Source organism: Triplophysa dalaica, chromosome 15 (genome assembly GCF_015846415.1).
Source record: "Triplophysa dalaica isolate WHDGS20190420 chromosome 15, ASM1584641v1, whole genome shotgun sequence".
Lineage (NCBI taxonomy): Eukaryota > Metazoa > Chordata > Actinopteri > Cypriniformes > Nemacheilidae > Triplophysa > Triplophysa dalaica.
Genome location: NC_079556.1, coordinates 11632311 through 11658543, shown reverse-complemented (window position 1 = coordinate 11658543; position 26233 = coordinate 11632311). Strand labels below are relative to the sequence as shown.

The 26233-nt window shown below is 35.9% G+C and overlaps 2 protein-coding genes across 6 annotated transcripts; one reads left to right on the top strand and one right to left on the bottom strand.

The window, feature by feature from the left end:
• Positions 1-239: 239 nt before the first annotated feature.
• On the top strand, positions 240-22708 carry efr3ba (EFR3 homolog Ba (S. cerevisiae)). 3 transcript variants are annotated; one of them, XM_056767440.1, is made up of 22 exons: positions 240-669; positions 6998-7074; positions 7382-7509; positions 7972-8122; positions 9878-9999; positions 10152-10301; positions 10808-10927; positions 11853-11931; positions 12227-12362; positions 13552-13713; positions 13871-13982; positions 14109-14160; positions 14294-14466; positions 15226-15463; positions 16124-16252; positions 16544-16611; positions 17261-17388; positions 17590-17681; positions 18292-18340; positions 19554-19657; positions 19808-19857; positions 20638-22708. In XM_056767440.1, the coding sequence occupies exons 1-22, from the start codon at positions 564-566 to the stop codon at positions 20735-20737; spliced, it is 2526 nt and encodes an 841-aa protein (XP_056623418.1). In that variant the 5' UTR covers positions 240-563; the 3' UTR covers positions 20738-22708. The 3 variants fall into 3 exon arrangements, with proteins under 3 accessions (XP_056623418.1, XP_056623417.1, XP_056623419.1); XM_056767439.1 differs by having other exon boundaries at positions 19551-19657; XM_056767441.1 differs by lacking the exon at positions 240-669 and adding an exon at positions 1871-2173 and having other exon boundaries at positions 19551-19657.
• A 91-nt stretch (positions 22709-22799) lies between these two features.
• pomca (proopiomelanocortin a) lies at positions 22800-25670 on the bottom strand. Of its 3 annotated transcripts, none has more exons than XM_056767445.1 (3): positions 24975-25670; positions 24505-24644; positions 22800-23477 (listed from the first exon to the last, which is right to left on the bottom strand). In XM_056767445.1, exons 2-3 carry the CDS (start codon positions 24640-24642, stop codon positions 22944-22946), a joined length of 672 nt encoding a protein of 223 aa, XP_056623423.1. In that variant the 5' UTR covers positions 24643-24644; positions 24975-25670; the 3' UTR covers positions 22800-22943. The 3 variants fall into 3 exon arrangements, with proteins under 3 accessions (XP_056623423.1, XP_056623422.1, XP_056623421.1); XM_056767444.1 differs by having other exon boundaries at positions 24979-25654; XM_056767443.1 differs by lacking the exon at positions 24975-25670 and having other exon boundaries at positions 24505-24916.
• Positions 25671-26233: the final 563 nt, after the last annotated feature.

Sequence of the window (26233 nt, the reverse complement as noted above, 5' to 3'; positions counted from 1 at the left end):
CCATATATGGCAAACTAATGAGGGTTTCTATGGCGACAGCAACACTGTTGGCAGACTTTATGCAGCCCTGCGTATGCCGATCGAATGGCATCTAAGTACCGCGAGAGCGATTAATAAAGAGAGATTTTACTGCGCTCTCGCGGTACTAAAATGTCATTGACCGATCGGTTTGCGCAGCCTTGCATGAAGGCGAACACATTACATCAAAGATATGACAGATTCGTCAATCAAACAAGCCAAAGACCTCCGTTTAATATATTTCGCTACATTTGCGGTTTTGCGAAGTAATTGAATGTTGAATTGTCTGCTGTCTTCTTTAAATTTGTTTCTTGATCAAGTGACTGACAATGAACTGTAAGAGAGAATGGGTGAAATTCAGGACAGTAGAAAAATAGGGAGGGGGTTGTAAACTCTGATTAAAAAGCCTGCAGTGGATGAAAGTTTACAAGTCAGTTTCATGTAGTCCAGGACTCACGTGCTTTCCTAAAGGGACAGAAGGTGCTTGGACCCTGGAGAGTTATATTTTTCCTGATAAGTGATTTTGGTTAAAAATACCTAAGGAGATGCCCCTGCCAAGTTTCCTTAATTTTTTAGGTCTCCCAAATTTTCCAAGTCCCGGAATAATACTCATTGACTGTGGTGTTCTTTTGGATCATCAGGTTGGAGGTGGTAAGTATTTTTCTAGGTTATATCAAATCTGTTTACCTGTTCCCTTATACCATAATATATAACACATGAGTTTTATTTAAATGTTTCAGATTAGTAGTTAACTAAAATATCTGTAGGCTACTTTGAGACTCTACATGATCCAAGAATTTTGATGGTTTTCAAAAAAAAAGGAATGTTCTGGATGCATGCACCAAACATCAATACACTATACTGGATGCATACACAAAAATACTGGGTTGTTTTTAAAATATGGTTGGGTAAAATTTTTACATTACATAACACTTTTTCTGACAACCAAGAATTTGGGTTGAAACAACCTAGGAAACTTTATAAATCAACATTTCCTGTCTGTGTTTTACCCAACCATGGTTAAACCATTTAAGAGTATAGATACAATATGTATATTCTGTAGAGAAATACATAACATTGATTTAAGTGTATAAACATAAGGACTGTGAGTTTACTTTGAAATACTTTTAGAAACACTTATTACCTGCAAAAATTCGAACATACTGTAAATATGATCATCTTTGTGTTTTCATGAAAAGTTCACACAGTTTTGTATCTAAAACAAAAACTTAGCCAGATTATTAATGAGCCGTATCACATGCCAGGGATCAGAGCCAAGATTTCTTCCATGAGTTCAGAAACACGAACAAAACACTCTACTGATCTGAAATTTTCTTCAAATGATCAAAAAAAATTGTAATTTAATAATTACACAATTTACTGGGCTAAAAGTCTCTAACGGTTTACCTAACCTTTTATATTTCATTTTGGGCAAGTATTGTAAATGTTTGCCTATAAATAATTATAAATTTTATAATTTTGTGATATTTGCTATAATACAATCACGAACGAAATTTCCCCATTAATGTACACAATTTTTCTTGTGTTTGTAAATCAAAATAATATTCCGATCTTTGACGAAATGTTTGTTTAGAATGTTGTTGAATTATTTATTTTATAGGTTGCAAAAATGAAGGCTACAGAATAGATAATAGGCAACAATCAAATACAATACATGTACCGTATCTACATCTAGAGAGAGTTGCCAGTAGGAGGCGGTCTCCTAGTTGACTGACGGATGGCTGCACCAATTGATTCTCTCCCCCTCTTATTCTGTGTCTTCTCACTCTCCATCCCTCTAACGCCCTCCTCATCTCCCTCCCCTCTCCCTCTCTCATTGTTGAATGGTCAGGAGGTGTGTGCATGTGTTCATTTTTGCTGAGGAGGGGCTGCACGAGTGTGAGTGTGTATTTGTGTGTCTGTTGTGTGTGTGCACCTGTGTGTTAAACCAGCATTGTTCCTGATAGAGAAAGCTGTGCCGTGCTGTTTGGAAAATCCAAGGTCATTGGAGCCTAGTCACATGCTCCGTATGCGACCGTGCATGTGTGTGATTGAGTGTCTGTGAGTGTGTGTGTATCTCTCTCTGGCTATGTGACAGAGAAGAAGGCTTCAGGCAAATAATAGATAATTTCATCAGGTTTTCAATCAATGTACGGTAAGAGCATTTGTGAATGCGTTTGTGTGTGTGTGTATTACGTGCATATGTATGATAAAGATTTCTTGCCTGTATTTGGGTATACAGAATTGATGTGCATCATGAGAGATTATGGCATTTACAGCACAAGGATTCTGAAGCAACAGATTGCATGCGGTATTTCAGATCTGCTGTGTTTATTTCAGCCGTATTGTATTCTGAGCATCATTGATTTAGGCTCATGCTGCTCATGTATATTTGTACCATACATTCAATCACACATTGATCTACAGATCTGTACTGCAATGAGAATACACTCAATTCCTGTAACTGTTACTAAGGGTATTTACATAAATACTTCTCCAGCTTTATTCACATGATTTAGTCAAGTGTTAGAGCTACCAGCACACATGGTTAAGGATGTTTTGAGGGAGCTGCAGGCGATCACTCCATGACTTTAAATCCTCACAGCGTGGATGCCTCAGAGAACAATTTACTTGATCTAGAGCTTATAAAAATGGAATCGATTGCATTTCCAACAGTTTTTCACTCATTGAAACATGCCTAAGTTTGAAACTAAAAAAGCTGATTGGGAGAGTAAAGAGTAACGTTTATGCAAACTGACAGATTGTTATGCTGCTGTCATGCTTTTTTCATTACAAGAGTTCACAGAGGTTAGGTAATCAGCAGTGACAAATCATTTAGTAAATACATGTTAAATATTTGTATCTTGCTGCTTATCATGCTAGCATGAAAGAAATGCAAATTAGTTATTTTCTAAAAAGATTACACTTTTAATATTACTTAGTACATTCTAAATAGTGAACTACAAGTGTGTGAGACCAGACATGGAAATACTTCTGGTTTGCATTTTAACCATTTTTAATTTCATCAACAGCATCACCATTGGAACGAAAAGTTAAATTGAAAGTCATCTATTTTAGTAGAATTTGTTGGTGTTTGTGTGTCACACATTTTGCTTCGATGACAGCAGCATCTGAGTTTGCTAAGTTTGAGCAAAACCTTACGATCCATGTTATTCCAACAAAGATCCAGGGACGTCCCAGCCATGATTTTAGAATGTGTGCATCAATTGAAGCAAACATTCTGATATATATTGTGCAAAGGATTTAAAATGGGAAATGTGCAATTTGTGCATGTCATATACAGGTGTGGAAAATGAGAACATTTCAGAGATTTGATCACAGTTTTCTTGTGTTTTGTCATGCTGTCAGTCTTTCACATTTCTGTTGGATGACTTTATGCCGTGAGGTTTGATTTTGTTGACACTGGACTTGAATGGCCACGAAACATCTAGAAATGCTGGTTTGAAATGACATTTTGGAATGGTCTCAATTTTAAGCTATACTAGCTTATGCGCAAGTAATGAATTTGTTAAAAAATCTTTTTTTTGGTGTAGCACCATTTTCCCCTTGTGTCCATCTGCCAATGTAAACTCCATGTGTTTCAAGTTATGAAAGCGCTGTAAAAAACTGAGCGGCTTTGATATTGTGCCCTGCTTTGGGCATTCTAAAGGGATATGGCGTCTGTGATGGTTGCTGTTCTAAATTTAGCAGCCATTGCAAGAAGCTCTAATAATTCAAGGGAACTGTATTGAGAGTGACTGCGTCAAAACAAGTCAGAGATACTGTGCCCGGTGTCTGCTCATTGTGCACTGGAAAAATAGATTTTTCCATTCAGTGACTGCCACAGACTGAAGATGGATTTGTTCACATGAATGGGGTTGTATGCTTCTTTATAACTGCACTGACAAAGCCATATTAAAGCTGAATGTCTTAGGATTCCCTTTATTTTTGCTTATATCACATGATTCATATTTACCACATTAGCACATCCGAACATGAGCTCTTTATTATGACCTGATCCTCCTTGTTACAGTGCCATCTTTAGTCATTGTGTTGGAGTGTATTCAAGTTGCATACAGTATAAAAGTGTTTTTAGTAGTGTGCACTTACTAGGGAGTGTAGATGGTGCTGTCCATATTTGAATTACTGACTGTATTGAGTTTGTGTCTCATGTGCCCAAAGTTTTACATTTATCTGTTAACACATTATTACCTCAACTTAAAATACACATCTGCCAGTATCTTAAATGCTATGCCAGGATGGACTTACAACCTGAGCAAAAGTAATAATGTTGAAAGCAGGAGTTTTTGCCCTGGGGACAGTCAGTCTCCAAAACCTTAAAGGTGAACAAAAGAGGTTGCTATACAGCCATTAAATAAATTATTGAGGCTGTAAATGAGAGGAAAGAGAGAAGGTAATATTTACTACCCTGTCAGAAGCCCAAGCTGCCTTTTATAAAACACTATAACATTGTGTGGTCAGGTAAAAGCATTGTTCCTGCAGCTCTTGAAAGGAACTCAATATTTGAATTTGTTGTTTATATTTTGATTCATCGTTGAAGGATTGAAGCATTTGTTGTGCTAAATGATTTAGATATTTTTGTACTTCATTTCAAAAAGCAAAACATAGGTCAAAGGTCAAAACCTATTCAATAAAAAAGTATTTTTGCTGAGCAGCAATTCATTTTTCTAAAAAACACACACACATGCAGAACCACTGGAGAGTGTTTGTTTGTTTACTTATCAGTTTTATAGTGATTACACATTAAAGTCATTAGTGATATTTTCCTGACTGTGTAACACTCTGGGAGTGAGAAATAGGGCGAGCGAGAATTCACTGCAGTGTGGGTGGAAAATCCAGCGTCAACTGTTAGTGTGTTTTTCACTCGAGCCTCTTGCTTCAAGTGCTTTAGGCATAGAGGGTGTCACTCTGATATGTCAAAACACTGGCAGGTGGGCCGACGTGTGACTCACAGCTCCGCTTCCATCCGTCCGATCTTACTAAAGCGTGACTGTAGATAGTTCGACAGCAGGGCTTGACTCATTAAACTCACAGTATATTGACATAATAACCCTTTCAGAATAGACATACAAAATTTGCATGTGCAAAAAACACATGTGATCATGTGTGAAATGTGTGTTGTTGGAACATTTTGGTATGAATCCCATGTGAAACCCATGGGATAACATGTAAAAACCCATGGGATGACATGTGTGACGTGGTGTTCCACATGTGATCACATGTTCTTTACGTGTCACCACATGTTGTCAGTCATCCCATGTGTTTTCACATGTTATCCTATGTGTTTCACATGGGATTCAAACAAAAATGTTCAAAGAACACATATTTCACATGTGTTTTTTGCACATGTTAAATACATGTTGTACACATGTGATCACATGCAAAACACATGTAAATATATTTGGAAGTGTATTATTGTTTTAATTTGAAAAAGTACAGTATAATTTTAGACAAAATTAATAATTAACTTTAAATTAAAATTTCTGTTCAATTCTTTTTGGTCATATTATACTTATGGGCTGTCTCGCGCACAAATTCAAAAGACGAGTGCGACACATGCACGGTATTTATTCAAGAGTTTTTCATCCATGTGCTGTTGTACTGGCAGCGTCAAAAAATGTGCTGCACGTGGACAGGGTGTGCGGACGACAGCGGACCCTCCTGATGAAAATGAGGTCATACGGCCTGCCGGACTACACAGTACTTTTGCCTTTATATGCTGTGTAATGACTAGAATGAAAACCCAGTTTAACTTGCGATGGTTTATCTGTGCTGTCTGATAACTCCACCTGTTCTGTTTGTTTATTCTTCACAATGACTAAGCTCATTCACTATGGTAATGATTATAGCAGCCCTGTCCGTCCCAGGAGTCCTGTCAAGGTGTTGGTACTGACTCATAAATCCAGAGGGGGCTGGGTTAAGTGTGTTCGTGTGTGCCACTTTCCAAACTCTGTCATTTTTTTAACACACACTTAGTGAAATGTTATGCTTGAACTTCAAAATCAAATTAACTAAATAAAGAACCTTAAAAGTTCTGTTTTACTAAGGTTATGTAGTAGAAAAATGTTGTTTAGACTATGAAAAAGTATTAAAGAACTGGTTCTTTTAAGAAGCTATGTATGAGTGTTATTGAATTTGTAGTCTGAAATGAGACTTGACTTCCTGTCAAACTGTTGATAGAGTCTAACTGATGTTACTTCTTGTTTGTCACAATTGTAAGGAATATAACTATTTTGTAATGGAAAAAATACGTAATAACACTGCTGCAAACATATGATGGGATACTGCAAAACAGTTTTTTAAAACTAGGCCCAAGTTAAAATATAAACAGCTCAGTTATTTAAATCAAAATTTTGCCATCATTGTATGAGTAAAATAATGGAGATGCGTAATTGAGTTTGTCTTGCATAAGAATTTTAACAACAAAAGGATTTTAGAGTCATGTTTTGGACATGTTTTTGAATAATAAAAACACATATTATCATTTTATACAACTGAAATGTCTTCATTTATTTCTATGATTTACAATGTGTGCTTTTATAAACCTTTATAAGACCTTTTATGGACTTCCAGTTGCCAGCGTAAAACCAAAACAATTCTAAATGCTTTCAACAGATTATTTTCAAATCCATTTAACCAGCACACCAAGCTCCAGACGTCTCCTAAATACAGATTAATGCGTTTCCCCCAGATCGACTGGCCTCACTTACTAGATTACAGCATGCAAGTCTAATTTGTTTAATGTGTGGACATAATAAATAAACCTCACATTAAGTATAATTACACAGGCCCTTGATCAATAAGACCCTGTATCCTAGACATGAGAAAAAGATGAGCTCTGATGATGCTCACCAAATGTTACTTATCCTTCAACAGATTATGTGTGTGTTTTGGTGCTCAGTTATCACGTTTCTGTCATGTGACTGCACCTCTGATTCACTCTTTTTCTTTGCTTCAGGTGTTTGCGGGTGCTGTGGGGCTCTGAGACCTCGTTATAAGAGGCTGGTGGATAACATCTTTCCAGAAGACCCTGAGGTCAGAGTCAGGTTATATAAAGAGTGCTGAGTTGAGATTTCTAATGGTTATAAGTGATCAATGCACTAATTTAGAGACATGTTTTAGTTTTAAAGCCACCCTGCTAAGAGCAGATACAATGCATATGTTTTCTATTTGATCTGGAAAATGTATAACACAGAACAGTGATTGAATCTGTCTTTTTTCAGTTGAATTTTTGATCTTTTTTACAATCAGAGCAAAGGGAAAACTGTGATATGGAAAATTCTTTATTTGGAAGCTTGTGGCTCATCTTTGTTCGTTTTTTTTCCTGCCTTTCTCTTTCAAGGATGGTCTGGTGAAGGCAAACATGGAGAAACTTACTTTTTATGCCTTGTCTGCTCCCGAGAAACTAGATCGTATCGGTGCCTACCTGTCAGAGAGACTGTCCAGAGATGTGGCTCGCCACCGATATGGGTAAAATCAGGAAGAAATAATATTTTCATTTACCAAGTGGGTCAACATCAAGGATATTTAATAGGGCATTGATTATGTAACAAGATATGATAGAGTTTCTTAGAAATTATATTTGTAAGATTTAGAGTGCACTCAGGGGTGAAGTGTGTAATTTTTGATGAATGAATCAATCCCAGTTTAATGCGCATAGTCAACTGTCAGTCAAATATCTGTTGGTTAATTCTTAAAAACTGCACCAACAACACTTCACTTAAGTATTCTGTTCATCCTGACAGTAATATTGTCTCAACCAATAACAGATAAGGGAAGTGTTTCAAAGATCTCTATTTTTACCCTGTATTTGGTGGTGCTTGCTCTTTGTGTTCTGTTTAATCAGAGGCAAGCTAATAAATATAAAATAAAATAGTTTCTGGAATAAAATCAGGCGATTGGTGGGCAAGTATTCTTTTGTGTGTCTCACAGGTATGTTTGTATGGCTATGGAGGCCTTGGACCAGCTTCTGATGGCCTGTCACTGTCAGAGTATAAATCTTTTTGTGGAGAGCTTCCTCACTATGGTGCGCAAGCTACTGGAGGCAGACAAACCCAATTTACAGATCCTGGGCACTAACTCGGTAAGTGAAGTGTATTCTTTACTTCACTACACAAAGTGTAGACTTGACTTCGTCAAATACAATCATGGACTATATTGATATATTCACAGACTTACAATTAGCAAGATGATTGATTAATAAATAAATGTGTTTAATACTATGCAAATGTTACCACTGAATCATTGACTTTTAGCAGGTGGTCTAACAGTGGTCTGTAAAAGGAGACTAGAACTCAAACCACAATTAGAGGTAGAAGAGCTGTCAAAATTTGGCCTCGCCTCTGTCAAGCTCTATCAAAAATAAAGCCTTCCTTGCCAATGAAATCCCCACAGTGTCATGGCTTCCAAAATGATTGGATTCTCAGTTTAATTTAGTTCTAATTCAAGTTTCAACTTCTTTAAAGAAGTAAATTGTATGTAGAACATAATTTTATGATGAAACTTTTCATTAAAAAAAAATCCATTTTAAAACACAATAAGACCCTACCAAAACCCAGTGAAAACAAATCTAACCTTTAGAAACATATTCAGTAACAGACTGTACAGCGAACTATTAAAAATCAGAAAATATGTTTCAAAATGTAAACTTAATTAATAATTGTAACCTACAGGTAAAGATAGGAAAGGAATAAACCTTAATTTGAAATATATAGCCATTTCATTTGCAGACTCCCTATTGCTATGAAAGTATTGTTGTTCTTCTGGCATTTTCTTTAATGTGCTTGTCAATACTTTTACAATTATAACTAGAATATGTTATAGCATTATATTCAGCTTCTTGTTTATATAATGTAGTTTATTATACTCTAGTTTATTACTATTACGGCGACGGAAAATTGAGAGTCCATTCAAAATGTTCATTTAATCAGCATTGCTAGATCTATTGTGGCCATTCAGTGCTTAAAAGGGAACATGAACTTGTTTTCTTTGCAGTATTTGAGGTCTGAAAGAATATAGAACATCTTTTCTGTTATTTTGACCTGTTTCTTCAGTTTTTATTTTCTGCAAATAAATCTGCAATAAAAAACAATAGTTTTATTTGAAATTTGGGAAAATTTTTGTTAGTAGTTCACAGAATGAAACAAGAAGGATCATTTTACCCAAACATACCTGAAAATAGTAAATTCAGAAAAAACTGCAAATCATTTTGAAACGGTCTCTCAATTTTTTCTGCGGCTTTATATTTTGCATATAATGTGTTTTGAATGCTTTTTTAACAGTATCCGTTTAATAACCTCAAACCTTTCCCCCCATCTGACCTTTAACACGGCAAGCATGTTTGACTTCATTATACATTCTCAAAAATTTAACAAAAAGATTAATTTTAGCGTCATTTGAAACCATTCATGCAAGTTTCTTACATGAATGAAGGGTGATCCCATCTTCCAGGGTTCGCCAACACTCACATCTGAAGGTTATGAAATATAAGAGCTTAAAGATTAAAGCGAGATTAGTTTTCTCTTATCTAGGTCAGATGGGGAGGGGCTTAAATCCTATTTTCTATAAACGTGGCTGTGTGCATGTTTACAGAATTGGGTGGGTTATGCAGTGTTTTCATCTCGCCCTTTTTTAATTTTTAGGTATTGTTTTGGTATTGTGCGCTGTACTGTACGCAATAGCTGATAACTTCTGTTTATCTAAAATCTTTAGATGTCCCAATCAGGACGATACTAATTACAATACTAAACAATTTAATGTTAATTTCTTGCATCCATGTTCTAGATGCTTAGACTTAACATAATGTTTATTCATACAGTTTTTGTATTTTTTCTTTAAGTTTGTGAAGTTTGCAAACATCGAGGAGGACACACCATCATACCATCGTAGCTACGATTTCTTTGTCTCACGATTTAGTGAAATGTGCCACTCAAGTTACGAAGATCCAGACATCCGCACAAAGTGAGTTGCATTGCAACTGTAACGTCTTCAAGATTGTTTGTCATTGTGCTTTTTATTGCATGCTTTTTCTAACATATTCATATAAATTAATGTTTTTGTATTCCAGTAGTTTTTTATATGCAATAAAATAACAATGTTGTGTTGTATGTAAGGATTCGCATGGCAGGTATAAGAGGCCTGCAAGGGGTGGTGAGAAAGACTGTTAATGATGAGCTACAAGCAAACATTTGGGACCCCCAGCACATGGACAAAATTGTGCCATCTCTATTATTCAACCTACAACAGGAAGAAGGCATAGAAAGGTCTCACACGCAAGCACACACACGCACACACACACACACACACACACACACACGCACACTGCATACACATTATCACCGAAAAACAGACCCATTTTGCCTTAATGGATAGAGTGAATTTTCTAGCCAAGAGGTGCTAAGAAATGGAGTCATGTTAATAGCTGTTAGCCAGTTTGTGTAATGAAACTAATGAACTGCGAATCGAATGCAAATCAGAACTGCCGTGATATTACCAAACACTGACTGCAGCTGAGCTGAGGTGTCAGACCTGTTTATTTTACTGCTGTGCTGGCTATAACCCTAATACGTCCAACTTGCCTTGAGGGCAGAGACATAACATGAAAACCCGAATTTGACTGTGTGATAAAATAAGGACCATAAAACCAGATCTCACAGCAGCTTTGCCTTAGGGAAATCCCTGACCACAATAACTGCACTGCCAACAACACATGGTCTATTGACTAAGCTGTGTTTTAATGCGTCTTTTTGTTTTTTATTCCTGTCAATAGATCTCCCTCCCCTGTAACTGAGAAGGAAAGTCCGGTGGAGCTGACAGAGAGGTGCTTTCGAGAGTTGCTGGGGCGAGCTGTATATGGCAATATAAAGAATGCGGTGAAACCCGTGCTTATGTGAGTTTTCATTTACTCAAACACAAGAGGGCACCACAGATATATTTGTTTACATTTGTGTATGTTTTCAGTTAGTTTTATTAAACTTTTTAAATATTTCATTGTTTCATGAGACAAAATTATTTTGCCAGCGTTTAATGAATAACTGTTTTTATGAAAAAGGCAATTGTTATGCCTTAGAAATTATTCATTGACTGAAATGTTTGCATATTTATTTGAGTATTTGCTCTTCATTTTTTTATGAAAAAATATATTTAGGCTACAATAATGTAATAATTATAAGACTCAACGTATACTCAGAACATACGGTCACACTTTATTTTAAGGTCCAATTTTTTATATTAACAAATCACTAGCTATGACTTTTGCCTTAATAAACTCCTAATTTGTTGCTTATTAATAGTTAGTGAGGTAGCAGTTAGGTTAAGGTATTGGGTAGGATTAGGGATATAGAACATGGTTATCCAAAATATTTGCTCTTTAAATATTTATATATGGTCACACTTTATTTTAAGGTTCCAGTTCCCGGTGTTAGTAAACTATTAACTACAACTTTTGCTTAGTTAACTCTAAATTTGTTGCTTATTAATAGTTAGTAAGGTAGTTGTTGGTTTAGGTATTAGGTAGGTTTAGGGATGTAGAATATGGTCATGCAGAATATGTGCTTTGTAAGTTCTTATATACAGCTAATTTGCTAATAATAGGCATTCTAATAGGCAACTAGTTAATAGTGAGAATTGGTCCCTATACTAAAGTGTTAGCCCAATGTGTCACTGAACATACTAGCTGAAAGCATCTTTTTAGATTTTACCTAGATTTCCCTTATTTTTACACTCCTTATTTTATGACATTTGTGTGCGCTGTGTCCTGCTGTAGTTTTGTTTGCTGAAGCTAATCATTAATTTTCTATCATGTATGTTTCCAGGCACCTCGATAATCATTCACTATGGGAGGGAAAGCAATTTGCTGTGCGCTGTTTCAAAATCATTATGTATTCGATTCAGGTAGTTACTAGCAGCTGTGGTTGTGAATGTTATAATGCAACTTTCTGATTTGGCATATAAGACCATTTGTGTGTTGTGGAGGATTTAATGCCAAAAAGTTGCTTAGAAGGCTTATTGCTTGAATAGTTACAATATTTATATTAAGTACAGTAAATTAACACCATGCTCTCTGTCAGTACAGAGTATACAGTAAAAGTGTTTTGCATTTCCTTCTGTGTTCAGTCTTATTATTTTTACATTATTATAGCCTGAATATATTTTATTAACCACATGTACCGCTTTCTCTCTCGGTTAGTCTCAGCATTCACATTTGGTGATTCAGCAGCTATTGGGCCACTTGGATGCCAACAGTAAAAACTCAGCCAGAGTGCGTGCTGGGATAGTGGAGGTGATCGCTGAGGCGGCTGTAATAGAGGCCAGTGGCTCCATAGGTATCAGACTTTCTTAAGACCACTAGAGGGACCACTAAAACCAACAGTAACATAGCTCACTCATTGTACCATGTTGTTCATATTCATGCATCTTTTATGTTTAACATTTAATTTGATGTAATGTTGCGAAACCCATAGCTCAGCTCTGAAAATATTAAGAGACCACTTCAAACGTGCCTTTATTCAGCATATCTGTGTATATTGTCGTCATTCCATAAATTTCGACCAAAGCAAATCTTAAGAGTGACATAAAGTCACCTAACCCATACAGAAAAGACACATGAAGTTCACATGCGCAAAAAAAAACTTGTGAAATGTGTGTTTTTTAGACATTTTTTGTGTAACTCCCATGTGAAACCCACTCCCATGTGAAACCCACGGAATGTAATAAACTCATGGGGTCACATGTGTAACATGTGGTGATATGTCTCCACATGTGATCACATGTCCAAAAAATTTGAAATTCATGTGTCTTTTCTGCAAGGAAATAGGAAACAGGAATAGGAATGACTGAAAGAGTGTATCCATTTATTTTCTTTACTATTTTTAAATACATGGACATGAATATAAACTTTTTTTTGCAAGGTCTGAATATAGTGTCCAGTTTGTCCGGTTTTCATTTTTTACGAATAAATGCAATTAAAAAAAACATAATGTATATCTGGAAATTGGGAGAAATGTTGAAAATTGTTAACTGAATGAAACAAAAATCAATACCGAATAACTTAATTCATAAAACTGAAAATTAATTTTGATTGCTCTTAATTTTGTATTTAGCTGTATATACTGTATGGCAGACACTTAAACAACTAAGGGTGCTTTAAAAGGATACTTCGCCCATCATTTACTCACCCTCTTGTCCCTTCAAACCTGTATGACTTTCTTTCTTATGCAGAACACGAAAGAAGAATGGCGGTATTGCTGCTGTTCGTTTACCAACGGTCTTTAAAATATCTTCTTTTTGTATTCTACATTATAAAGAAAGTCATACAGGTTTGAAATGACAGGGTGAGTAAATGATGACAGAATTTCCATTTTTGGGAGGACTTTCCCTTTAAGCTATTGATTTCAGCATATGCATATCCTAAGATGCATCCCCAATCTTGAGATTTTGAGCTATATGACTACTGTACAAACATGCATGGCTCTTTAAAATGTCATTTTGACCGTGTAACTCTCTTCTCCACAGGACCTACTGTACTGGAAGTGTTTAATACTCTCCTGAAGCAGCTCAGACTCAGCGTTGATTATGAGCTCACCGGGTCCTATGATTCTTTTGGAAACATGGGGTCCAAGGTTATTAAAATACACGAGGAAAGACAACTGCAAGAAGCCGTCATTAAAACTATTGGTAAGTAAACGCTGTATGTTGAATGAACGTTAACAGAGGCATACGATTTCTTACATCTGTGTTAGTGTCTATTTATTTGTAGGTCTTGTTTATCCAATCCATGGACTAAACGTTATTATTTCTTATTCTTTGCCATACTGTATTTCTCTGTCTAAAGGAACATTTGCCAACACGCTGCCCACCTACCAGCGTTCTGAAGTCATGCTGTTCATCATTGGTAAAATTCCTGTGCCAGGCATGTATCCTGCTCTGGGATCACCCAACACAGGGTGAGACAGATCACCACCTGGATTTAACAATTCAGACGCATTTCACCTGCATTTTTTTAAGCCAAGATGAAATGGGAAAAAGATTTCATTCCTAGTTTGCTTTTAAATGTGTGTTTTTGTTTGTAGGATTGAAGGAAGCAGAATGATACAGATTATGCTGCTAAAATCTCTGCTGCAGGTGAGTTGATTTGTGAGCGCATGCTGTTTGCCAATTACTACCCCACTGATTCATACTGTCCACATTTGCTGATGTAATGTTAAACGTCCTGTGTGCCTTTGAACGTCAGTCCCTCTCTTTCTTTCTCTTTCAGGTAACAGCAGGGTTCAAGTCTACAAATATTTTGACAGCTCTGCCAACGTCCTTCTTGGATCCGCTGCTGTCCTTTACTCTGATGGAGGATGCGGAGATCCGTCTGCTCGTTCTTGATATCCTCATCAGCATCATCGATCGCCATGACAACCGGCACAAATTCTCCCCTGTGAGGTATGTTTCAATGTTCTCAGACTTTTAACACACAATTTTTTGCTAAAAGGTTCATATTTTAATGTCATTTTTTTACATTTTGCTCATATGACTCCTATTTACTATCATCTAGTCTAGTTATTTATAATCTAGATATTTTACTATTATGTCCGTAAATTTAGTTATTTCCTTTAATAAATAAATGTAGTTTTATCTGGTCAATTTATTTTTATTTTTGTATTATTATTAGGAAAGTGTGTCAATAAATGAGCAGTTAAAATACATTTACATCATTTACTCACTCTGTTGTCATTTGAAACCTGTGTCATTTTCTTTCTTCTGAAAAACACAAAAGGATATTTAGAAAAATGTTGGCAACAAAAAATACTTTGGTCCCCATTGACTTCTATTGAATGGACACAAAACCAATGCAAGTCAATGGGGACCAGCGTTTTTCTTTTACCAGCATTTTTCATAATATCTTCTTTTGTGTTCTGCAGAAGAAACAAAGTCATACTGATTTGAAATGACAAAAGGGCGTAAATAATGATAGAATTTTCATTTTGAAGGTGAACCATTCCTCTTCTTTGAAAAAAAGTGAATTTGTTATGGAGCTGCCCAGAAAAAAATCACTGGTTTATAATGTTAAGTCGTCATATTATGTATAATATTATATAATCATGAAATGATTTTTGGGTACACTATCCAAGCAACTGTCTCTGAACGCTGTCTGACAAAACATGTTATAGTATGTTTTTATTCTTTATATTTCTTTTGCAGGATTATATCTGATATCTCCGTACTGAAGCTAAAAGTAGACAAATGCTCCAGACAGGATAACCTGTTCATGAAGAAACACAGTCAGAGGCTTTACCGCCACATTTACCTGGCATGCAAAGAGGAGAGCAGCACCCTGTGGCACTTTGAATCCAAGTATACGCTCCTGGGCTTAATGTGTGTGGAGCTGGCCAATGAGGAGGTGGTGGGGGATCTCATTCGACTGGCTTTGGCCTTACAGGTCTTTCTTGCACTCTTTTACCTGATCAGATTAGATATGTGTATGACTGCAGGTATAAAGTAAGCAAATAAATATATTTTTTGTTGCTGTTCATACAGAATTTTAAACATGTGCTTAGGGTGGTTTTAGTTCCTGCCTTTCAGATTTTCTTACGTTTCATTGAGAGCACAAGAGCATTGATGATAATATAATTTGTAATGGAATCATTTTAAATGCAAAAAAATGTGTAGTTATTGTTGACTTTAGTACCCAACTGTATTTAATGTACAGTAGATACAGAGAAGTTTAAACCTACAATTTCCTAATCTATCATTTCCAAATTATTAAAATCTGGTAAATCATTTGATACAGTTTTACGCAACATATACCCACAATAAAACCATGTGAACTGTTTCATATCTGAAGTATAAGTAAAACAAACCATCCCGAAATTTCCAAAGTCGTTTGTCAACACATTTTGAAAAGTTTTAAAAGCATTTCTTGATTTTGTCTCATATCAATGGGCTTCAAGATGGCAATTTTCACATCTCATTTTTCACGTTACATAATGCCCAGTTACTAAATATTCTACCCTGTGCTATGTGAACAGATCATACAGGTGTCTGTCAGCTTCTATTAGACAATAGGACTAAGCATCCACTGATGTTTCCTCTTCCTCAGGATCTGGCCTTGTGTGATGAAGCACTTCCTGTGTATAACCGCTGTGCCATCCATGCTCTGTCAGCAGCATACCTGAACCTCATCAGCCAGCTGACAACTGTGCCCACCTTCTGTCAGCACGTCCATGAGGTCAGCTATACAGAGACCCGTCACATCACATGACTGTGAAGAGAATAGTTAGTAGCATTTGTACAATACAGTGCAGGAAAAATAGAAAAAGACCCACTATTGAAAATGAAATGACCGTTTAATCAGATAATGTAAAATCTGTTGTGTGAGTTGTGTGAAATTCATTTCATCAACGCCAGATTCACCAAATACATTGTGCTGGTTAACAAAAACCAGTGTAAACCAGTCCGGACTATCATGAAATTTGATTTCGCACGATGGAGTGAGTAAATGTGTTGTCTTTTTCCACAGGTGATTGAATCCAGAAAGAAAGAGCATTCTTTCCTGCTACCAGAGGATGTGCTCACTGAAACCTCTAAGTAAGCTATGATATGTGTATAAAGCATGTTCTTTTTACATCACACTAACACTAACAGGCTTATTTTAAAATAAGGAACATCGCTTTATTACCTCAGCCTCAATGGTTCTTTTCTGTAATATTCAAGAGTGTCTATTGACAGAAATGCAATACAATACATACATATGTCTTCAGAGGTGTATTAAGACCTTACATAATTAAGCTTTATGTTTTATTACCTTATAATGAGCTATTTCTATCTACATACACCACGGGTCCTCTTGAATGAAATTCGCCATTTTGTTTCTACAGTAGCCCTAAAAGGACAAACTACTCTACGGAACGCGCTTACACACTATCTCTGCAAATATGTTATCTCCTTCAGCAAATAAGCAAAAATGTGATGACATGTTTGTCGTGGGTCAGTCTCCATTGTCCTTCGAAAGGAAGGGGTGGAGTGAGCCATTGGTTGCAATTTGCAACCTCACCTCTAGATACCGCTAAAATCTCCACATTGTTCCTTTTAGGAGCATTGGTCTTTCCGTTATATTTAAATTCCTCTAATATGATCATCCTGGAGTGATGTTTGGCTGTGATATACTGAGCTTATCCTATAAAAAGTCTTAGACCCATGAAACATTTAGCTTTTTGCTCATCTCTCACTGACACAGCATTCCAGAGAAGCTGGAGAAGGTGGAGGGTGAGGTGCTGTTTGTGCAGGCTAAGATAGCAGAGATGCTGGGCGGCTCTGGATATAACACGGAGAGACTGGCCACCCCATACATCCCTCAGATCACAGGTCTGACTCAGCCTGATCCCTGGTGTTTTTATTTCACTTGAAACCTTTTTAGATAACACATGTTACAGTTTAATATTTCAATACGGTAAGGATTTAATTGATATTTATTTATGCTATTGATCATACAGCAATCAATACGAACAGTAGTCATCTTCCCTGAAGTGTTCCATAATGTGATTTTTTGTTTGACTTTAAACACAGATGAAGACAGGTTTTCTAAGAGAAAGAGCATTGGAGACACAGTCTCTTTGCAGTTGGAGATGGAGTCTAGACAGAGTCCAGAAAAAGAGCAGGTACACATCCTCACCATCATTACTCAATGTGTTTTCCTACTTACAGCTGTGGGAAAAATTACAGTAAGAGACCATTCCAAATTTTCATTTTAGCAGCATTTCGAGATGTATTGTGGCCATTTCAGTCCAGTGTCTGTTGAATTTCAACCAAATTAAACCTCGTGAGTGACATGAGGTCTTCCAGCACAATGTGAAAAACTGACAGCGTGAAAACTGTGAGGTAAAATCAGGGTTAATTTTTTTAATTTTCTTAATGTACAAATACTATTGTTGTATTACCTGAAAAAGAATATAAACGGGTTCTATTTGCAGTATTCGAGGTCTGAAAAATACAGAGCATCTTTTATGTTATTTTGACCAGTCTCCAGTTTTATTCTGCATATAAATGTAAATAGAAACAATGTTTTGATTTTAAATTTGGAAGAATAATAGTAGTAGTTCACAGAATGAAACAAATATGATAATTTTACCTCAACACACACATATATAGTATAAATAAAAATGGTCTCTGAATTTTTCTGTATGTGTTCTGGCTGTATGTAACTGCTTGCCTTACAGTATATTCAGATCTATTTCAGCTCTATTGTGACTGTCATTGGTATCTTTACAGAGATCGACAGCAGAGCAGATAACATTTGAAACCCTTAAACAAGCCATTGGTAAGTGTTTCCCCAAACTGGAAATTCAGAATTATTAAAGTAATTTACTCATTACAGTTATGGCACAGAACTACAATAAATCTGTAAAATGGCTCTTTTATGAAAAACTTATGGTACAATCCTGCCAAATAAATTGCCATTTCAATAAAAAGGCACTTTCGCGATGGAGTTGAGCATCCCTATGCCCTTCTCCCTTCGAAGGACTGAGCCCTTGAAGTGAACTCTTTGAAGGGTGCAGGGCATTACTGTCTCTCGTGTTTTGGTTTGGATCTCCCTTCAAAAAGGGAATGACTGGCCAAATGTTACCTTGACAATGCCTGACGTGCACTCTGAATCCAGCACTCGTAAACAAAATTTGAAATACTTCTTGTTGAATTTTGTGCAATTATGTCTTATTTCACCATGATTTTGGTACACTTGGTATTAATAAAGGAAATATATTATAAAGGAAACCTATATACATTTAAACATATTAAACAGACTCTCCATAAACTTAATTAGCTAATACTATATTTTTACCATATCAAACCTGTTAATTATCGCATGTTGGAACTAAAATGGCGGTAACTCCAAAAAGATTTACGGTTAGTCGCGTTTGAAAAAAGAAAAGTAGCTGATTATTTCTAAAAAAATCACACACACAAAAAAAAATTAAAGGTTTGTTGTAAGGTTTATTGTAAAAAATGCAAAAAGTTTTGTTTTTCATTAATTAAAAAACACATAAAAAAAATACGGGTTGCAAAAGGGTAACAAAAAAATCAATTACTCCCTACATAATTTATTTAAAAAATCACCAAAGAAATCTCTATTCTCGAGTCTTAGACCTTTCCAATGATATATAATGTGTAATGTTTAATAACAGGCTACATCACATTTATCACTGACAAAAATAGTGTAAAACAAATTATTGTACTTACATTTAGGCAACATCAAAATCCTGCACTATATTTGCTTCAAAATGCGTTGCAAGAACTCATAATCCAAGATTACGTGATCACAAATGGAACTCACTTCCTCGGAGTGACCAAGGCACCCTTCATAATTGACCATGGCGATTACTCCATACCCTTTCTGAAAGGGCCCTTCGCGAAGGGATTCGGGTGTTCACTTTCGAACACCCCTTCAAATGGCATCCCCTTTGTCAAGGGCCCTTCAATGGCCCATAAATGCCGTTTGGGAAAATCCCTGACATGTGTGTGTTTGTGTTCAGTAGACAGTGTGAATGTGGAGGAGTTGGAGAAAGAGCGCAGGAGGCAAGTGGTGGAGAGGTTTCAAAATGCTCCGTTTGAGGAGATCGCAGCTCACTGTGGTGCCAGGGTGAGTCTGTGCGGACTGACTGCAAAGATTAAATCTTTGTAAAATTTTGGAAATTTGGAGTTTGTATTGTTTGTTTGTACTCTTAAACATTTGCATATAAATATTTATAAAATATGGACATACAATAACAATGACAAAATCTCGTTCTAGGCTTCCCTGCTGCAAAGTAAACTCAACCAAATCTTTGAAATCACAATCAGGTATATAACATGACACGGACATTTTATATACTAGCAATATTTAGTCAAGGATAAAAGACATTTATTGTACATAAAAATACAAAGAAATCTATTTTTTTGACAATGCTAACAGTATGTGTGGTAGCTCACTGTTTGCTCCCCTTTGTACTTACTAACATATATTATTTGCATTGTGTTTATTTACTATTATATGTAATTGTTTATGTTATTATATTAAATATACAGTCTATGTATATGCATACCAACAATTGTAAAGAACATATATATATATATATATATATATATATATATATATATATATATATATATATATATATATATATATAGGATAGTAGTATAGACCACTTTGCAAGATGTTGTTCCATATACAAAAATACTGTTTCAGAAGTACTTCATTGATCTTATTTTTTAATTTTACATTTAATTTTCAAATTTAAATTTAATTAAATCATAAAGATATTTGTTTAAGATTTTACATTTTCCGCAAACATTTGCGTAGTATAAAAAACTGAAACAGGAAGTTATTCTGGACCAGTGCTGTTTACGTTTTCTGAAGTGGTCTATAATAATAAATGTACTATTATATACAAGTAAGTAAGGCTGGAATAGCTTCCTGCCTTTACTGACACTTTCTCATCTCAAGTGTTATATTTCATAGATTTGTCTGCTTCGTCCAGTCTTTTAGTTTGCAAATAGCCAACTGAAAAAGGTTGTATTGTGTGTATTATTGATTGAAACACAAATCAGATAAAGCTTCTTCTTTCTCATTGTGGTGGAAAGGCCTCCTCCGAGTCCATCTGGCTCTGTCGGGAACGGACATGGCCGGACACGCTCCATACCCGTCTATGAAATGAAGTTTCCAGACCTGTGTGTGTACTGACAGAGCCCCGAACCACACACATCTCGCTAATACCAATCCTTCATAATGTTCAGGAGCTCAACTAGATGTAGACTTCAGAAACATGTCCTCTATATTAATCTCTGACTGTAGTCAGGTGGTTTTAAAAAACAAATAAAAAATATACTCTATGTTGGATCAATATGCACTAGAGATCTAGAACTAAACGTGACAAACACTTAGTCTACATGCAAAAGGGTTGAATGTATCTGTATACTATCAAGCCGTTGTCTGATAGCGTACATAGCTGAATTAGGTTTTCTTATTCATATGTCCGCCAGGTTACTGTGTACTATAAATGTGTGGTCTCGGTCAGAGCCAGTGATTGGTGGATTCTTGTAAAATTTAAATTAAGTGAAGCTGCCTTAAATTTTGTATTTTAAGTTAATGTCCTCGTCTTAAGAAATGGTGTTTTCAGATGTGTCCATTATTTGAATGACGTGTTAGGCCAATTTATTTACATTTGTTTGCATGATTTCAATGTATTTACATGCTGCAATAACATTTGTATTTAAAGCAATAATTAATGACTTTTGAAAGGAAACATTATGCGGGATAAAACGTAAACACTGTGGAGAAAAAAGCAGTCTGAATTGATGCTTGACACACTGTGTGCACAAAAGTAAATTCTCATCGTTGTATTCACAAGTATGTCAGTCCCACAGTCACAGCAATGCACCCTAGTACCTTTCACTACATTTACCAAAAAATTGTGTGCATCGAAACCTGACTGAATTTAAGTGAATTTTAAGTTTTATTTGGTTAATATATGAACCGTTTTCCTTTCTAAACTGATATATCTTAAAAAGTATTTCCCTTCTTTCAGGATCGGGGGCCATTGAGATACTGTGTTTCTTTTCTTATGTTTGTTTCATTTGATTCCTTTTTGCTCTATAAATTTGTACATCATTTCAGGTTTTTGTTCTCTGGATATGAGTTTGTATGTCCATATGATCTTAGTGCGGAATGTGGTAAACAGTTTTGGCTTGCTTTCCGCTATACACTAAGCGAGCTCAAAACCCCCCATTGGAGTACTACTGATGATTTTAAGCAAAAAAATATATATACTGTATATAGGGGTAAAAAGAGAGGAGGTGGGATGCCGAAAGAGCCGACGTTGGAAAGAAGAGGCTGCTTTTATATACTGGTTATTATTTAGATTAAATGGGCACAATTTTAATATATCGCAGCACTTTAAAGCTCACTGTGTAAATGTGACATATGGTAAAAAACATGCAATACATGTTGTGTAAACTTTAATCTTGGCATGTGTATAAAGAATGTGTTTATTTTTGTTCTATGTTTATATGGTTATCGTTTTATGCCGTTATGTTGTATCTTGTATTTTATAATTTCTCATGCTTCCTCTTGCAGTAAATTGATTCATTGGCTTAAAAATCTAAGCAAAAAATAAACATTTGCTTTTTCGTTTTTTGTGGGTGTGATGGAATATTCTCAAGATTGCTTACTTGTGAGGTTGTTAAAGTTGTTCTGCATGTATGAAATCAAATCTCAAAGTTTAGTATTTCCTCTTAGAAACTGTGTCAGTTGCTGCATGCACTGGTTGTTTTGTCTGTGCTTTTACCCTTTTTCATTACATTTGTAGTAATGAAATTAAATTAGTCATTTCATTCTCGATCACTGTTGAGAGAATTACATCACTGTGGATGGTAATTCATGTCAATTGAGTAACTGTTATGTGTTTGGGTAATGTCATTGCAAACTGATATAACTTCAGAACTGTGTTCTGTGAAGAAAATTCTTAAAAGAACTTATTCTTAAGTGATGTACATATGTGGTGTGATTAAGTCAATTAAAGGCTAATTTTATGAAATGAAAGTCTGGCCTGTGTTCATAGTTTGTTTGTTGTTGAAGTAGAATGTAATTTTCATGTGTGAATGAATCCATTTGTTCTTTTCTGCTTGAAACAGAATCCTTTTATGTATCACATTTTCAAAATTTACAGTATTGTACATTTCAATAAATAAGATAAAAATGATTTACCTTAGCCTAACCGCTATTTAAACACCACAGCATTTCTATGTACAGTATTCAGAATTTATTGTTGATTACAATGCAAATAAACTTTAAACTCCTTTTATTTTATGATCTATAAGCTTACTAGGAAGAAATGTATTTTGGTATATTAAAACCATTCTCTACAATCCCTAAATCCCTACACATCCCCTCACTGGTCCTTCTTCTGGTGGTCTTTATTGATGACGTTTTTGAAAAGCGTGAGAAGGGGTTTCTGACTGCGCTCATCCCAGGATTTCATAAATCCTCCGTAGCGCTTGCTGGCAGGCGGGCCGCTCCAGCGGAAATGGTTCATTTTGTAGGTGCCATCCTTTTTCTCCTGCTGGTTAGAGATGTTCTCTTCCAGGGGGTAGTCGATATCGTTGGTGGCCAGCTCACGCCTCATCTCAGCTGGGAGGGTCTCTGCAGATTCCTCCTCCACGCCGTTGGTGTAGACCTTAATGGGCCGGCGCTTGCGTCCCACTGGCTTGCCCCAACGGAAATGCTCCATGGAGTAAGAGCGCTTGTGCTCGTGCCGGGTGCTGGACTCAGGTGCCCTTTGATCCAGGGTGGGGGTGAATGTAAGGGGGGATAGCGGTGAAAGGATCTCGTTTTGCTCTGATTCAGAAGGAGGCTGCAGATGGCTTTCTCCTGGATATATTGGACTTTCATCCGTGAGATCAGACCTGCAGAGCTGGATGCATTCCTTAAATAAAGCATTAAAAGAAGAGAGTGAAGATTTACATTTGAAAAACCTGCTTACATGATGCTAGAGTGAGATAACCCATTGCTTTTATTTTTTTTACTTCCAAATAATTGTTTTTAAGTATTGAAAAATCTTAGAAACATTATACTTTAAAAATCTTACAAAAATCGAGCACAATGGCACCTGCTAAAAACAATAGAAACAATCACATAAATGGTTTCCATTAACACCATTTAAAACTTATTTTTGTAGTGTGTTTTGGATATTATTCCAATAGGATTTAATGGTTCCCATCTGTCAGAGAACATCCCACCAATAAAATCCATCACATACTAGACCTATAGTTTCTATTAAAACCAATACAATTCACATCATTAAATCCATGAAATTTTCTGTTGTGTCAGGGTTCTTTTTTTGTTCAGAAGGGATATGGTTGCTAAAGCATTGTTAGATGGTTTTGGACGTTCTGGAAGGTTGTTTACAAGTCCAAGTTGAAAAGATATTCTGGACATCCACAGATATGACTCAGGTCCTTCCATTCAAAGCAAATAGCATTTGTTCATTATCAGATAATGATGCCACTTGAAGATTTTTTTGTGTCCGAAACACATTAAGTTATTATGAAAGATTAATATTTAGGGTCAGGGACTGGAACAACCATGAATGCATAGCTCACTCAACAATATTAAAATTCTCTCATCATTCATTCCTCAGCATGTCATTCTGTATGACTTTCTTTCTTCAGCAAACCACAAAAGAAGATATTTTGAAAAACGTTGGTAGCCAAACAGCACTATAAGGATACAAGACATTTCTCAAAATGTCATCTTTTGTTTTCCACAGAAGAAAGAGCCATATACTGGTTTTGAACAACAGAAGGGTTTTTTTGGACAAATAATGCCTTTAACCCCAAATATGAACTTGTGCCGCATGACTCAAACTGTACCCTACCATAGGCTTTGAATGACAATCAAATGTTAAATATGGGTAAAAGTAATACTCATTATTTTCTTAAGTAGCAACTCACCAAAATGCTTTCCTCAGTGGTGAGGTCCCGGCAATGAGTGCTTTCCCAGCACTGAGCTCTAACGTCAGACCCACCCGCACACAGCACAGCCAAAGCCAAGAGCCAAGGTGGACACAACATCCTCAATCCCTTGACCATATCTGAACAACCACAAAGCAACACAGTATAACTAATTCCAATATATATATATAACATAACAACCTTGGGTATGCTCATTCACATTAAATACATTTGAACATGAAATAGTTAGCTCATGCATCATTTTTAAGATATACAAATCCATAAATAAACCAATAGTTAAGTAATGAAGTGAACATCTTCCATCTTTCAAACATACTGTTTGTTGAGACAAACAAACAAAAACACAGTTTTTGTTTTATCTTGTTTATCACAAACAACAACAACAAAAAATTCAAGTTGAAGTTGAAAAGGCAAAGTTAAAAGTTTGTTAAGTTAAGATCATAATTTACCTACCTGTGGCACAGAGAGAAATCAGTCTTCTAATGGTCCTGCTTCAGTATCTTCTCTCTGGGTGTGTATGACCGTTTGCTCGTCGATGCTTTCTGAAACTCTTCACTACTTGTCTTTTATAAGCTACCTGTGCGTCAATTCCTCAAGGTCACCAAACTCTAGGATATGTCATGTCACTTTTTTTTATGGGTGGTGCAAAGGAGGAAACTCCAATGCATCATCTGCCATGCAGATGAGTAATCGATGGAAGATTGACAGGTGACGTCGTAATGGCCCGTTGCGAATGAATGCAAGATTAGTGCAGGATCTACATGGACTTGTCATTTGTCAAATCATAATTTTGATGGCCTTTGTGTTGAAGGGCACACGTGTCGGTTTACCGGACTTCCGTCATTAAAGGTGACAATACACATCGAATCAATTATAGTGCATGTGTTTTGCTTGTGTTTGGACACACAGGTGCTAATCTTTTTTTGAAAATTAATTGGAAGGTGAGGGACTTAAAAAGGGAAGCCATCTGGGAAAGCATGTGGTTGCTAAAAGTTCAGACGGTAAAATAAAAAATAAAAAGATTTAATAAAAAGTATTGGTTTGGATGCATTTAATGATAATGTAGCCAAATTACAACCCCTGTCAACTGTAAACCAGAAATGATTTGTTATCCAAAATAATGAGTAATAATAATTAAAAAAATGTAAAACTAAATCCTGGAATCAATTTTCCAACACTGGCCATATTTCAGCTACACATAAACATGTGCTCAGTCACTCAGCTAAGTGATTCTATTCATTCAGAAAGTGTTTTTACATTGGTAACTATTGCTTAGAGCAAAACATTTCAGAAGGGAATTTTCCATTAGGGCCACATCATTATATCGGAGCCCTGACCTTGCTGGCTTTTATGTTGCGGGTTGCTTTGTCTCGGAGAGCCCTTTAGAAAGCTCTAGAGGGGTATACTTGAGCTAAATGGAAAATGAGCTTGTTTGAGAAACAAGCAAGACTGCACTTTTTCCATAAAACTCAAAATTAATGATAAAAATTAAATTATTTCTATATAGAAATAGTTTACATAGCTATAATAAAATCAACCACAATATGAAATGCAAGTTATATGTGTGATAATGGGAGAACCCTGCGGATGTGTATTGAATGGACCCAGCATATATTTAACAGGGTGTGCGTATTTCAAAGGCATCACACAGTGTTAGTCCTATTAAATCCTATTAGAAAAGATTTAAAGGATAGGATGTTTGTCAATC